The sequence below is a fragment of the Carcharodon carcharias genome, chromosome 17, assembly GCF_017639515.1.
Source record: "Carcharodon carcharias isolate sCarCar2 chromosome 17, sCarCar2.pri, whole genome shotgun sequence".
NCBI classification, from domain to species: domain Eukaryota; kingdom Metazoa; phylum Chordata; class Chondrichthyes; order Lamniformes; family Lamnidae; genus Carcharodon; species Carcharodon carcharias.
Window position 1 is genome coordinate 59973095 of NC_054483.1, and position 13163 is coordinate 59986257.

The 13163-nt window shown below is 45.0% G+C and overlaps 1 protein-coding gene across 5 annotated transcripts in view; it reads left to right on the forward strand.

The window, feature by feature from the left end:
• The window catches only part of LOC121289795 (tumor necrosis factor receptor superfamily member 6-like), a 58726-nt gene that overhangs the window by 17880 nt on the left and 27683 nt on the right, over positions 1-13163 (forward strand). The window contains exon 1 of one of the 5 annotated variants that reach the window (XM_041209610.1): positions 5590-5715. The exons of the other annotated variants lie outside the window; for them this stretch is intronic. Coding sequence (XP_041065544.1) covers positions 5674-5715 — 42 coding nt within the window. The 5' untranslated portion in view covers positions 5590-5673. Of the gene's footprint in view, positions 1-5589; positions 5716-13163 lie in introns of those variants that run through there. 5 annotated transcript variants of the gene reach the window in all.

Consider the following 13163-nt stretch of genomic DNA (forward strand, 5'->3'; position numbering starts at 1 on the left):
CACAACAAGAGCAATCATATTCAAGTTTTCCACATAGATCATGTTGCATCCTGATGTGCGTCAATACAATCAAGGAAAATAACAGACATTTCAAAATGGTCATAACAGACAGTCAGACAGTGCAATAGTATTTAAATTGTCTACGTAGATCATATTTCACTCTGAAGTGCTTCAATACAATTGTGATACATGTAATATTCACTGCATACATTCAATGTGAGTCATACAGCCTGAGGGGGTTTATACAATTCCCAGCCCCTCGGTGCACTGTGACTTAAAGGTCTTAGGCAGCGACCTTTCCCCATTGCGCCTTTGCGGCGGTTGCCCCAAGCTTTAGTGCGTCCCTCAGCATGTAGTCCTGGACCCTGGAATGTGCCAATCTGCAACACTTGTTCAGGGACAACTCTTTGCACTGGAAGACCAACAAGTTTCGGGCAGACCAAAGAGCATCTTTCACTGAGTTGATGATCCTCCAGCTACAGTTGACGTTTGTCTCAGTGTGTGGCCCTGGGAACAGCCCATAGAGCACAGAGTCCTGTGTCACAGAATTGCTTGGGATGAACCTCAACAAAAACCACTGCATCTCTCTCCAGCCTTTCTTTGCAAAGGCACAATCTGCAAGGAGGTAAACAATGGTCTCTTCCCCACCACAGCCACCTTGAGGGCAACATGCAGAGGGGGTGAGACTCCTGGCATGTAGGAAGGATCTGATGGGGAGGGCCTTTCTCACTGCCAGTTAAGCTACATCTTGGTGTTTGTTGGAAAGTTCTGGCAGTAAGGGGTTCTGCCAAATGACTTTGACAGTTTGCTTGGGGAACCATCCAACAAGATCCACCATCTGCTTTTCCCTCAGGGCCTCTAGGGTGTTACATGTTGACCACTGCCTGATGGACTTGTGGTCAAAGGTGTTTCTCTGCATAAATTTTCCCATGAGGGACAGGTGGTAGGGCACGGTCCAACTACTTGGAGCGTTCCGCGGCAGCGCGACCAGACCCATCTTTTGCAACACCGGGGACAGGTAGAACCTCAGCACGTAGTGACACTTGGTGTTTGCATACCAAGGGTCTACGCACAGCTTGATGCAGCCACACACAATGGTGGCCATCAGGATGAGGGCGATGTTGGGCATTTTTTCCCCCACTTTATCTAGAGGTTTGTACATCATGTCCCTGCGAACACTCCATTTTCAACCTCCAGATAAAGCAGAAGATAGCTTTGGTGATCACTACAGCACAGGAGTGAGGAATGGGCCAGACCTGCACCATGCACAGCAACACTGGGTGCCTCATGCCTGTTGACCAGGAGAGGGAACGTTGCTCCCATATGCCCAGTTTTTTTTCACCATGGCTACTTGCTCCTTCCATTTTATAACACATGCCCGGGTCCCGCTGAACCATAATCCCCAGCACCATCAGGCCATCTGACCTGACAGTGAAGGGGATAAAGGATCGGTCAGCCCAGTTCCTGAAGAACATGGCCTCTCTCGCTACAATTTACCTTGGCACCTAAGGCCATTTCGAACTGGTTGCAGATGTTGATCAGTCTGCGCAACAACAGGGGATCTGAGCAGAAGACGATGACGTCATCCATGTGCCGGGAGGAATTGACCTGAGCGCCTCCACTGCCTGGGATCATGAGTGATGGTAAGAGCAAAATACAGCAGATGCTGGAAACCTGAAATAAAAATGGAAAATGCTAAAAAAAACTCAGCAGGTCTGACAGCATCTGTGGAGGTAGAAACAGAGTTATTGTTTTGAGTCTGTATGACCCTTCTTCATGCTATAGAGTAGAAATGTGATGAAGTTTATATTGTTTAATGTGGGGTGGAATAGGTGAAGCTGGATAGAAGGTCAGCAATAGGTGGGGGCTAAGGAGAGATTGACAAAGATGCCATGGACACAAGACAAAGGGAGTGTTAATGGTAGTGGTTAGGGCTAAAGGAGGTGCTGATAGTGGCATAAAGGTAAGAAAGCAGAATGTGTTAATAGCAGAACAAGGGTAAGCACTCTGTGAAAGAACAACCTGGAACAAGTAACAGATGGGGGATGGGGTGGTGGTTGGGGAAAAAGGAATGAAAAAGTAATAAAAATGTGACAAAAAGGGGATAAAGCAATGAATGGATGAATAAAAATGAAAATTAGTGGATAAGCAGTAAAAATGAATTTTAAAATATATTATAAGAAAGGGGGATTAAAAAAGGGGTGAAGATAGAGGAGAGAGTTCATGGTCTGAAGTTGTTGAACTCAATGTTAAGTCCGGAAGGCTGTAAAGTGCCTAGTCAGAAGATTAGGTGCTGTTCCTCCAGTTTGCATTGAGCTTCACTGGAACATTGCAGCAGGCCAAGGACGGACATGTGGGCATGAGAGCAGGGTGGTGTGGAAGGTCTGGGTCATGCATGTGGACAGACTGAAGGTGTTCCTCAAAGCAGTCACCCAGTCTTTCTAATGTAGCGAAGACCACATTGGGAGCAGCGAATGCAGTAGACCAAATTGAAAGAGGTTTAAGTGAAGCGCTGCTTCACCTGAATGGAGTGTTTGGGCCCTGGACAGTGAGGAGGGAGGAGGTAAGGGGGCAGGTGTTGCATCTTCTGTGATTGCATGGGAAGGTGTCGTGGGAAGGGGATGTTGGGGACGATGGGGGACTGGACCAGGGTGTCCTGGACGGAATGATCCCCATTGAATGTTGACAGCCGGGGTGATGGTAAGATATGTCTCGTGGTGGCATCATGCTGGAGTTGGCGGAAATGGCAGAGGATGATCCTCTGGTGGGGTGAAAAATGAGGACAAGGGGGGCCCTATCATGGTTCTGGGAGGGAGAGGAAGGTGTGAGGGCAGAGACGAAGTAGATGGGTTGGATATGGTTGAGGGCCTGTCAAATGCAATGGGGGGAAGCCTCGGTTAAAGACAAAGGAAGACATGTCAGAAACGCTATTTTGGAAAGTGGCATCATCGGAACAGATGCAACGGAGGCGAAGGAACTGAGAGAATGGGATGGAATCCTTACAGGAAGCAGGGTATGAGGAGCTGTAGTTGAGTAGCTGTGGGAGTCGGTGGGCTTGTAGAGAATATTGGTGGACTGTCTATCACCTGCATTTGAGACAGAGAGGTCAAGGAAGGGAAGGGAAGTGTCAGAGGTAGACCATGTGAATGTGATAGAGGGGTGGAAATTGGAAGCAAAATTGATAAAATTTTTACAGGTTCAGGCAAGAGCAAGAAGCGGCACCGAAACAGCCATCGATGTACCAACAAAAGCATTATGGGAGGGGGCCGGAGTAGGACTGGAACAAGGAATGTTCCACATACCCCATAAAGAGACAGGCATAACTGGGACCCATGCGGGTGCCTATAGCCACACCTTTTATATGGAGGAAATGAGACAAGTTTAAGGAGAAATTGTTCAGTGAGAGAACAAGTTCAGCCAGACGAATGAGAATGGTGGCAGATGGGGATTGTTCAGGCTTCTGTTCAAGGAAGAAGTGGAGAGCCCTCAGACCATCCCGGTGGGTGATGGAGGTGTAGAGAGATTGTACGTCCATGGTGAAGAGGAAGTGGTTAGGGCCAGGGAACTGGAAATTGTTGATATGATGTAGGGCACCAGAGAATCACAGATGTAAGTGGGAAGAGACTGGACAAGGGGGGAGAGAATGGAGTCAGGACAGGAGGAAATGAGTTCCGTGGGGCAGGAACAAGCTGACATGATTGGTCTACCGGGACAGTCCTGTTTGTGGATTTTAGGAAGGAGGTAGAAGTGGGCTGTCCGAGGTTGGCAGACCATTGGGTTGGAAGCTGTGGAAGGAAGGTCTCCATGGTGAGATGAGGTCAGTGACAGTCCTGGAAACAATGGCTTGATGTTCAGTGATGGGGCATGGTCCAGGGGGAGGTAGAAGGAAGTGTCTGAGAGTTGGCATGCAGCCTCTGTGAGGTAGAGGTCTGTACACCAGACAACAGCAGCACCATCCTTGTCAGCAGGTTTGATAACAAAGTCAGGGTTGGATCTGAGAGAATGGAGTGCAGTAAGTTCAGAAGCAGACAGGTTAGAGTGGGTGAGAGGAGCAGCGAAACTGAGACGGCCAATTTCACACCGACAGTTCTCAATGAAAAGATCAAGGGCAGGTAAGTGGCCAGTGGGAGGGGTTTAGGTGGTGGGAAAATACTGGAGGTGGGTGAAAGGATCTGTTGAATGGGGGGAGGACTCCTGCCCAAAGAAGATGAAGGCAGTGGAAGAAGAGTTCAGAATCATGCCGAGCCCGGAATTCATTGAAGTGAGGGCGTAAGGGTATGAAACTGAGTCCTTTACTGAATACTGAACGTTCAGCATCAGAGAGGGGAAGGTCAAAGGGTATGGTGATTACACGGCAAGTGCTGGGATTAGTAGAAGGGATGAGGCCAGCGGGTCGGGAAGGGGTGGAGGATCCTGGATGGTCGTTTGTATCAATGAGTTGTTGGAGCTTGCGTTCCTAAGCACCTGAAAGGAAGAGAAAAATTTTCTTGTTAAGGCAATGATGCCTTACCCTCCTCACCCCACCATGTCGGCCTTCTGTAGGGACCATTGCCTCCGGGACACCCTGGTTCACAACTCCATCACCTCATCTCCTTCCCATGGCACCTTTCCATACAATCGCAGTTGGATCCAGTTGTGGATTCCTTCTCAAATCCCATTTTGGAGAGCACATCCACCATGTAGGTGTGTGATACTCTGTCAAAGGCCTTCTCCTAGTCCAGGCTGATGAGGCAGGTGTCCACAACCCTGTCCTGCACATAAGCAATCATATCCCTGAGTAGCATGAGGCTGTCAGAAATCTTCCTGCCAGGTACAGTGGAGGTCTGGTCAGGGTGGGTCATCAGCTCCAGAGCAGGCTTCACCCGACTGGCGATAACCTTGGGTTCAATAATGAAATAGGTCATCAATTTCTAATTTCCTCCCTTTCCCCCTTACGCTTGTAGATGAAGGTGATGATGTCTTTCCTCATGGATTCTGACATGCTGCTGGACAGAAGCATACTTTGGTTTACTTGCAGCAGGTCTGGGTTGATCCAGTCCCACAGAGCCCAGCAGAGCCATACTGCAGAAAGCAGTATGCAAATTTCTGTAGTACTTTGTCAAGCATAATCCTGGATCAATCTGATGGAAGTCCATAGTTACCAACAACCTCTTAGCCATGGTACGTGAAGAGGAGGAGGACCAAATTATCTGTTTCAGTGATATTGGTTGAGGGATAAATATTGGTCAGGACACTGGGGGAACTCAACTGCTCTTCTTCAAAATAATGCCTTGGGATCTTTTGCATCAAGCAAGGCTGGTTTAATGTTACATCTAAAAGATGCATCCCCCCACCTCAGCACTGAGCTGGAATGCCAGCCTGGCATGATTATGTGTGCAAGTCTCTCGGTGGGGCGTGAACCCACAACCATTTGACTCTTGTACAACTGTCAACCTTAATCTAACCTAAATGTCTTTGATCAACTATAGCGATATTAAGCCAGTCTTAAAAATACAGTGGTAGTGAAAAAAAAGCGCCTACGTTAATTAACAAAACATATTTGGAAATGCCGCTCCAGAGCGGGTTTTTTTTGAGGGGGTTCCCGTCTAATTTCACTTTCGTAATTTCAGTTTGACTAGCAGTCGGGAAGTGTCGGTCACGCGGGCCTAGAGCTACTTTAATTTCTTCAGGAACATGAAGCTAAAGGGTCACATAGTGCTGGTGTTGGCTTTGCTGGTGAGTGAATGAGAACGCTGACAGTCAAGAGACTGAAGTAAAAGGTTCAGCTGAAAGCAGAAACAGACAGCAGGCTGGGCAGGGAGCCCGATCAGCAGGGCTGTTTGTATCCGCAGTGATCTGCTGTGTGATCTCCAACTGCCGGTGCCGTGGTGCCTTCACACGGGCAGAAGGCCTCATTCAATAAGGACTGCTTTTAGTTTAGCCCGTGGGTTTTTATTCCGAGTATTATAACAAAACTATAGCTGACTGCGGGTTTTACATTCATGCACCTAAGATGTGTTGTGTGGATATGAATATTCCACACATACGACTTTAGGAAGTAATCAACAAATAATAAGGAAATTATTTATATACATGTAGCTCACCCAGAGCTTTAACTGCTATTAGATATTCAGGTCGCAACACCATTTCATATTGGCAGCTATTAGACCAAACAGGATAAAGCAACAGCATATCTTTAACCATGAGCAGTGTCGGATGGTGTTAAGTACTCCTGAAGGGTTCTGTTTTGTATGTGTGTGTAAGTAATCGATGGCGATTGTAATTTTCTTAAATTGTTCTTGGAATGTGAATGTCATTAGCAAGGCCGGTGTTTAATGTAAATGTATGTAAAAAGGAAAAAGATTAATGAAGACAAATGTCTTACAGTCCAAAATGGGAGAATTTATAATAGAAGACAAGGAAATGGCAGAGCAATTAAATAACTACTTTAGGTCTGTCTTCAAGGAAGAAGTCACAAATAACTTCCCAGAAATACTAGGTCTAGTGAGAAGGAGGAATTGAAGGCAATTAGTATTACTGAAACAATAGTGCTGGGGAAATTAATGAAACTGAAAGCCAATAAATCCCCGTGGCCTGATAATCTACATCACAGGGTACAAAAGGAAATGGCCATGGAAATATTGGATGTCTTGGTTGTTATCTTCCAAAATTCTGTATTCTGGAACAGTCCTGGCAGATTGGAGGGTGGCAAATGTACCCCACTCTTTAAAAAAAGGAGGGAGGGAGAAAACAATGAATTACAGACCAGTTAGCCTAAGGATGTGATAACAGGACACTTAGAAAATAGCAACAGGATTAGCCAAAGTCAACATGGATTTTTGAACCTACTGGAGTGTTTTGAGGACATAACTAGCAGAATAGATAAGGGAGAACCAGTGGATGTGGTGTATCAGAAAGCTTTTGATAAAGTCCCACATAAGAGGTTAGTGTGCAAAATTAAGGTACATGGGATTTGGGGTAATATATTGGCATGGATTGAGAATTTGTTAGCAGACAGGAAACAGAGAGTAGAAATAAATGGGTATTTTTTGCAGTGACAGGTGGTGACTGTTGGGGTACCGCAGGGTTCAGTGCTTGGGCCACAGCTATTTGCAATATGTATCAATGATTTGGGTGAGGGAAGCAAATGTAATATTTCCAAGTTTGCTGATGACAAAACTTGGTGGGAATATAAGAACATGAGAACCAGGAGCCCCTCCTTCAGCCCCTCGAGCCTGCCCCGCCACTCAATACGATCATGGCTGATTTCATTTCGGCCTCAATTCCAATTTCCTGCCCTCTCCCCATAACCTTTCAACCTGTTACTAATTAAAAATCTGTCTATCTACTCAAATTTATTCAGCATCCGGCATCCACTGCACTCTGAGGTAGTGAATTCCACAGATTCACGACCCTTTGAGAAAAGTAATTCCTTCTCATCTCTGATTTAAGTCTACCAACCCTTAGCCTAAAACCATGGCCTCTCATTCTAGAATGCCCCAAAAGGGGAAACATCCACTCCACATCTACTTTGTCTATCCCCTTTAGCATCTTATATACCCCAACTGGATCTCCTCTCATCCTTTTAAACTCTAGCGAGTATAGGCCTAAACTGCTCAATCTCTCCTCATAAAACAAGCCCTGTATCTCTGGAATCAATCTAGTGGACCACCTCTGAGCCACCTCCAATGCAACTACATCCTTCCTCAAGTAAGGGGACCAAAACTGTGCACAGTACTCCAGGTGTGGTCTCACCAATGCCTTGTACAGTTGCAACAACACTTCCCTATTTTTATACTCTATTCCTTTAGCAATAAATGCCAAAATTCCATTTGCCTTCCTTATTGCCTGATGTACCCGCATACTAGCTTTCAGCGAGTCATGCATGAGGACACCCAGATCCCTCTGCACTGAAGCGTTCTGAAGTTTCCCTCCTTTTAAATAATAAGTCGCCTTTTTATTCTTCCGACCAAAATGGATAACCTCACACTTATCCACATTAAACTCCATCTACCAGATTTTGGCCCATTCACCTAACATGTCCATATCCATTTGTAAATTTCTTATTTATTCATTGCAACTTACTCTCCCATCTATTCTGGTGTCATCTACAAATTTAGCTATAGTACCTTCTATCCCTGAATCCAAGTCATTAATATAGATGATATGATATAGATAATATAGATAATATGAGCAATGTTGGCGGAGGGGGGGGGGGGCGGTGGTGGTTGTTAGGAGGCTTCAAGGCAATTTAGACAGGTTGAGTGAGTGGGCAAGTACATGGCAGATGTAGTATGATGTGGATAAATGTGAAGTTATCCACTTTAGTAGGAAAAACAGAATGGTAGATTATATATTATATTTTCTAAGTGATAGATTGGGAAATGTTGATGTACAAAGAGACCTGGGTGTCCTTCTACACCAATCACTGAAAGCAAGCATGCAGGTGCAGCAAGCAGTTAAGAAGGCAAATGGTATGTTGGCCTTCTTTGCGAGAGGACCTGAGTACAGGAGCAAGGATGACTTACTGCATCTGTATATGGCCTTGGTGAGACCATGCTTGGAGTGTGCAGTTTTGGTCTCTTTACCTAAGAAAGAATATACTTGCCGTAGACAGTGCAGTGAAGGTTCACCAGACTGATTCCTGGGATGGTAGGATTGTCATATGAGGAGAGATTGGGCCGGCTAGTCCTGTATTCACTGGAATTTAGAAGAATGAGAGGGGATCTCATTGAAACGTATGAAATTCTGACAGGCATGGACAGACTGGATGCAGGGATGATGTTTCCTCTGGCTGAGGGGTCTAAAACAAGGGGTCACAGTCTCAGAATACGGGTTGACTATTTAGGACTGAGAGGAGAAACAGCTTCACTCAGAGGGTGGTGAATCTGTGGAATTCTCCACCACAGACGGTTGTGGAGGCCAAGTCACTGAATATATTTAAAAAGGAAATAGTTAAATGTCAGGACTCTAAATGTGTCAAGGGTTATGGGGAGATAGCGGGAATACGGCATTGAGATAGAGTATCAGCCTTGATCATAATGAATGGCGGAGCGGGCTCGAAGGACTGAATGACCTACTCCTGCTCCCATGTTCTATGTTTCTATATTTCTATGTTAATGCTTGAAGGCGGTGGTGAGCTACCTTCTTAAACCACTGCTGTCCTTGCAGTGTAGGTACACACATAGTCCTTTTTTCCATAGCGCTTTGATACAACTGAGTAGTTAAGAGTAATGTTGCTGTGGTTTGGAGTCTCAGACTGGGTAAGGAGAGCAGATTTTTCCCCCTCAAGAATGTTACAAACAGGCGGGTTTCTATAACAATCTGGTAGTTTCATAGAGTCATGTAGGGCACAGAAAGAGGCCATTTGGCCCATCGAGTCTATGCCAGCTCACTATGGAGCAAGCCACTCAATCCCACTTATTCGCTCAACCCCTGTGACCCTGCAAATTTATTTCTTTCAAGTGCCTATCCAGGTTTTTGAAATAATTGTTTCTGTTTCCCCCGTCCTCGTGGACAGTATGTTTCAGGTCATTACCATACACTGATCAATATTAATGTGCAGCATTTTATCCTAGATTTATTAATTAATTGAATTTAAATTTCTCCAGGTGCCATGGTAGGATTTGAACATATGCCTCCAAGTGCACTAATCTGGGCCTCTGCATTATAGTCCAGCAAAATTACTACGATGCTACTGATGCTAACTGGATCAGTAAAAAGGCTAATGCGAGTTTATTTAAATATCTACTGCTTCCTGTACCAAGTGTTAAAAGGAAGTTTCCATGCTTTGAGAAGGAGACTTTTGTAAACAAAACAGAAAGGAGAACTCATGAAAATTACTTTTGGAATTTAATTTTTCTTTTGAATATTCAGGAGTTCCTCAGGCTAGTGTCCTAGGCCCAACCATCTTCAGCTGCTTCATCAATAACTTTCCTTCCATAAGGTCAGAAGTGGGGATGTTCGCTGATGATTGCACAATGTTCAGCACCATTTGCAACTCCTCAGATACTGAAGCAGTCCATGTCCAAATGCAGCAAGTCCTGGACAAGATTCAAGCTTGGCCTGACAAGTGGCAAGTAACATTTGCACCACACAAGTGTCAGGCAATGACTATCTCCAACAAGAGAAATCTAACCATTGCCCCTTGACATTCCATCATTGAATCCCCCACTATCAACATCCTGGGGGTTACCTTTGAGCAGAAACTAAACTGGACTTGCCACATAATTATTGTGGCTACAACAGAAGTCAGAGGCTGGGAATCCTGCAGTGAGTAATTCATCTCCTGACTCCCCAAAGCCTGTTCACCATTTACAAGGCATAAATCAGGACTTTAATGGAATACTCTCCACTTGCCTGGATGTGTGCAGCTCCAAAACACTCAAGAAGCTGGACACCGTCCAGGACAAAGCAGCCTGCTTGATTGGCACCCCATCCACAAACATTCATTCCCTCCATCACTGATGAACAGTGACAGCAGTGTGTACCATCTACAAGGTGTACTGCAGCAACTCACCAAGGCTCCTTAGGCAGCACCATCCAAACCCATCTAGAAGGACAAGGGCAGCAGATAGATGGGAACATCACCACCTGGAAATTCCCCTCCAAGTCACTCATCTTCCTGACTTGGAAATATATCGTGTTCCATCACTGTTGCTGGGTCAAAATCAAGTGGGTGTACCTACACCACAGGGACTGCAGCTGTTCAAGAAGGCAGCTCACCACCACCTCAAGGGCAATTAAGGGTAGGCAATAAATGCTGGCTTAACCAGCGATGCCTACATCCTGTAAATAAATAATTTAGAAATGCAACAATGGCAAATAATAGATCAATTTGTCATTTAAATTAGATTATTTTAAAAAGGTTTTCTTTCCAATATTCCCTTTCAGTTCTTTCCCATAAAGTTGTTTCCCCGAAGGTAGTGACTCATGCTGGAACTGTTTCTCATGTAGCAACAAGCAGCAGGGAGTTGCCCCAGTGTAAGGCCAACAATGAATTTTAGCAGGGCCTTTAAAAGTTAAATAGTCAAATCCACTCCTCTGCTCACCTACTAGCCACACACACCTGCACATACACATACGTGCACACATGCACATACACACATATAAACACATATTTATGTACACACACACACATATACACAGATACCCACACACACAAACACGCACGCAAACACACATGCAAATGTGCACATACTCACACATACATATGCACACACACACACACATATAGACACACACACAACACACACATATAGACGCATATACGGACACACACACACAACATAGACACATATACACACAAAGGCACGCACATATAGACAAACATATATATACATGTACATACATACACACATATACATACATACATACACACATGGTGATGGCGTAGTGATATTGTCACTGGACTAGTAATCCAGAGACCCAGGATAATGCTTTGGGGACCTGGATTCGAATGCCACCACAGCAGATAATGGGATTTGAACTCAATAAAAAATCTGGAATTGAAAGTCTATTGTTGACCATGGAACTATTGTCAATTGTTATAATTGATTGGGAAGCCTACAAAGACCAACAGAGGACAACTAAAAAAGAAATAAGGAGGGAGAAGATTAAATATGAGGGTAAACTAGCCAGTAATATAAAAGGAGATTGCAAGAGTCTTTTTAGATATATAAAGGGTAAGAGAGAGGCAAAAGTGGACATTGGGCCACTGGAAAATGATGCTGGAGAAGTAGTGGGGAACAAATAAATGGCGGAGGAACTGAATAGGTAGTTTGCGTCAGTCTTCACGGTGGAAGACACGAGTGACATCTCCAAAGTTCAAGAGAGTTGGGGGGTGGGGGGGGAGGCAGAGGTGAGTATGGTGGCCATTACCAAGGAGAATGTGCTAGGAAAACTGAAAGGTCTGAAGGTGGATAAATCACCTGGACCAGATGGATTACACCCCAGAGTTCTGAAGGAGATAGCTGAAGAGATAGTGGAGGCGTTAGTGGTGATCATTCAGGAATCACTGGAGTCAGGGAGGGTCCCAGAGGACTGGAAAATCACTAATGTAACTCCCCTGTTTAAGAAGGGACTGAGGCAAAAGGTGGGAAATTACAGGCCGATTAGCCTGACCTCGGTTGTTGGTAAGATTTTAGAGTCCATTATTAAGGATGAGATTTCAGAATACTTGGAAGTACATGGTAAAATAGGGCAAAGTCAGCATGGTTTCATCAAGGGGAGATCATGCCTGACAAATCTGTTAGAATTCTTCAAGGAGGTAACAAGTAGGTTAGATAAAGGAGAGCCAATGGATGTTATCTACTTGGATTTCCAGAAGGCCTTTGACAAGGCGCCGCACAGGGGGCTGCTCAGTAAGATAAGAGCCCATGGTGTTAGAGGCAAGGAACTAGCATGGATACAAGATTGGCTGTCTGGCAGGAGGCAGAGAATGGGGATAAGGGGGTCCTTCTCAGGATGGCGGCCAGTGACTAGTGAAGTTCCGCAGGGGTCAGTGTTGGGACCACAACTTTTCATTTTATACATTAATGATCTAGATGAAGGAATTGAGGGCATTCTGGCTAAGTTTGTAGATGATACAAAGATAGGTGGAGGGACAGGTAGTACTGAGGAGGTGGGGAGGCTGCAGAAGGATTTGAACAGGTTAGGAGAATGGGCAAAGAAGTGGCAGATGGAATACAATGTGGGAAAGTGTGAGGTCTTGCACTTTGGTAGGAAGAATAGAGGCATAGACTATTTTCTAAATGGAGAGAGAATTCAGAAATCTGGAGTGCAAAGGGACTTGGGAGTTCTAGTCTAGGATTCTCTTAAGGTTAACTTGCAGGTTGAGTCGGTAGTTAGGAAGGCAAATGCAATGTTGGCATTTATTTCGAGAGGACTAGAATATAAAAGCAGGGATGTGCTGCTGAGGCTTTATAAGGCTCTGGTCAGACCACATTTAGAATATTGTGAGCAATTTTGAGCTCCACATCTCAGGAAGGATGTGCTGGCCCTGGAGAGGGTCCAGAGGAGGTTCACGAGAATGATCCCAGGAATGAAAGGCTTAACATATGAGGAACATTTGAGGACGCTGGGTCTATACTCAATGGAGTTTAAAAGGATGAGGGAGGATCTGATTGAAACTTACAGAATACTGAAAGGCTTGGATAGAGTGGACATGGGGAAGATGTTTCCAT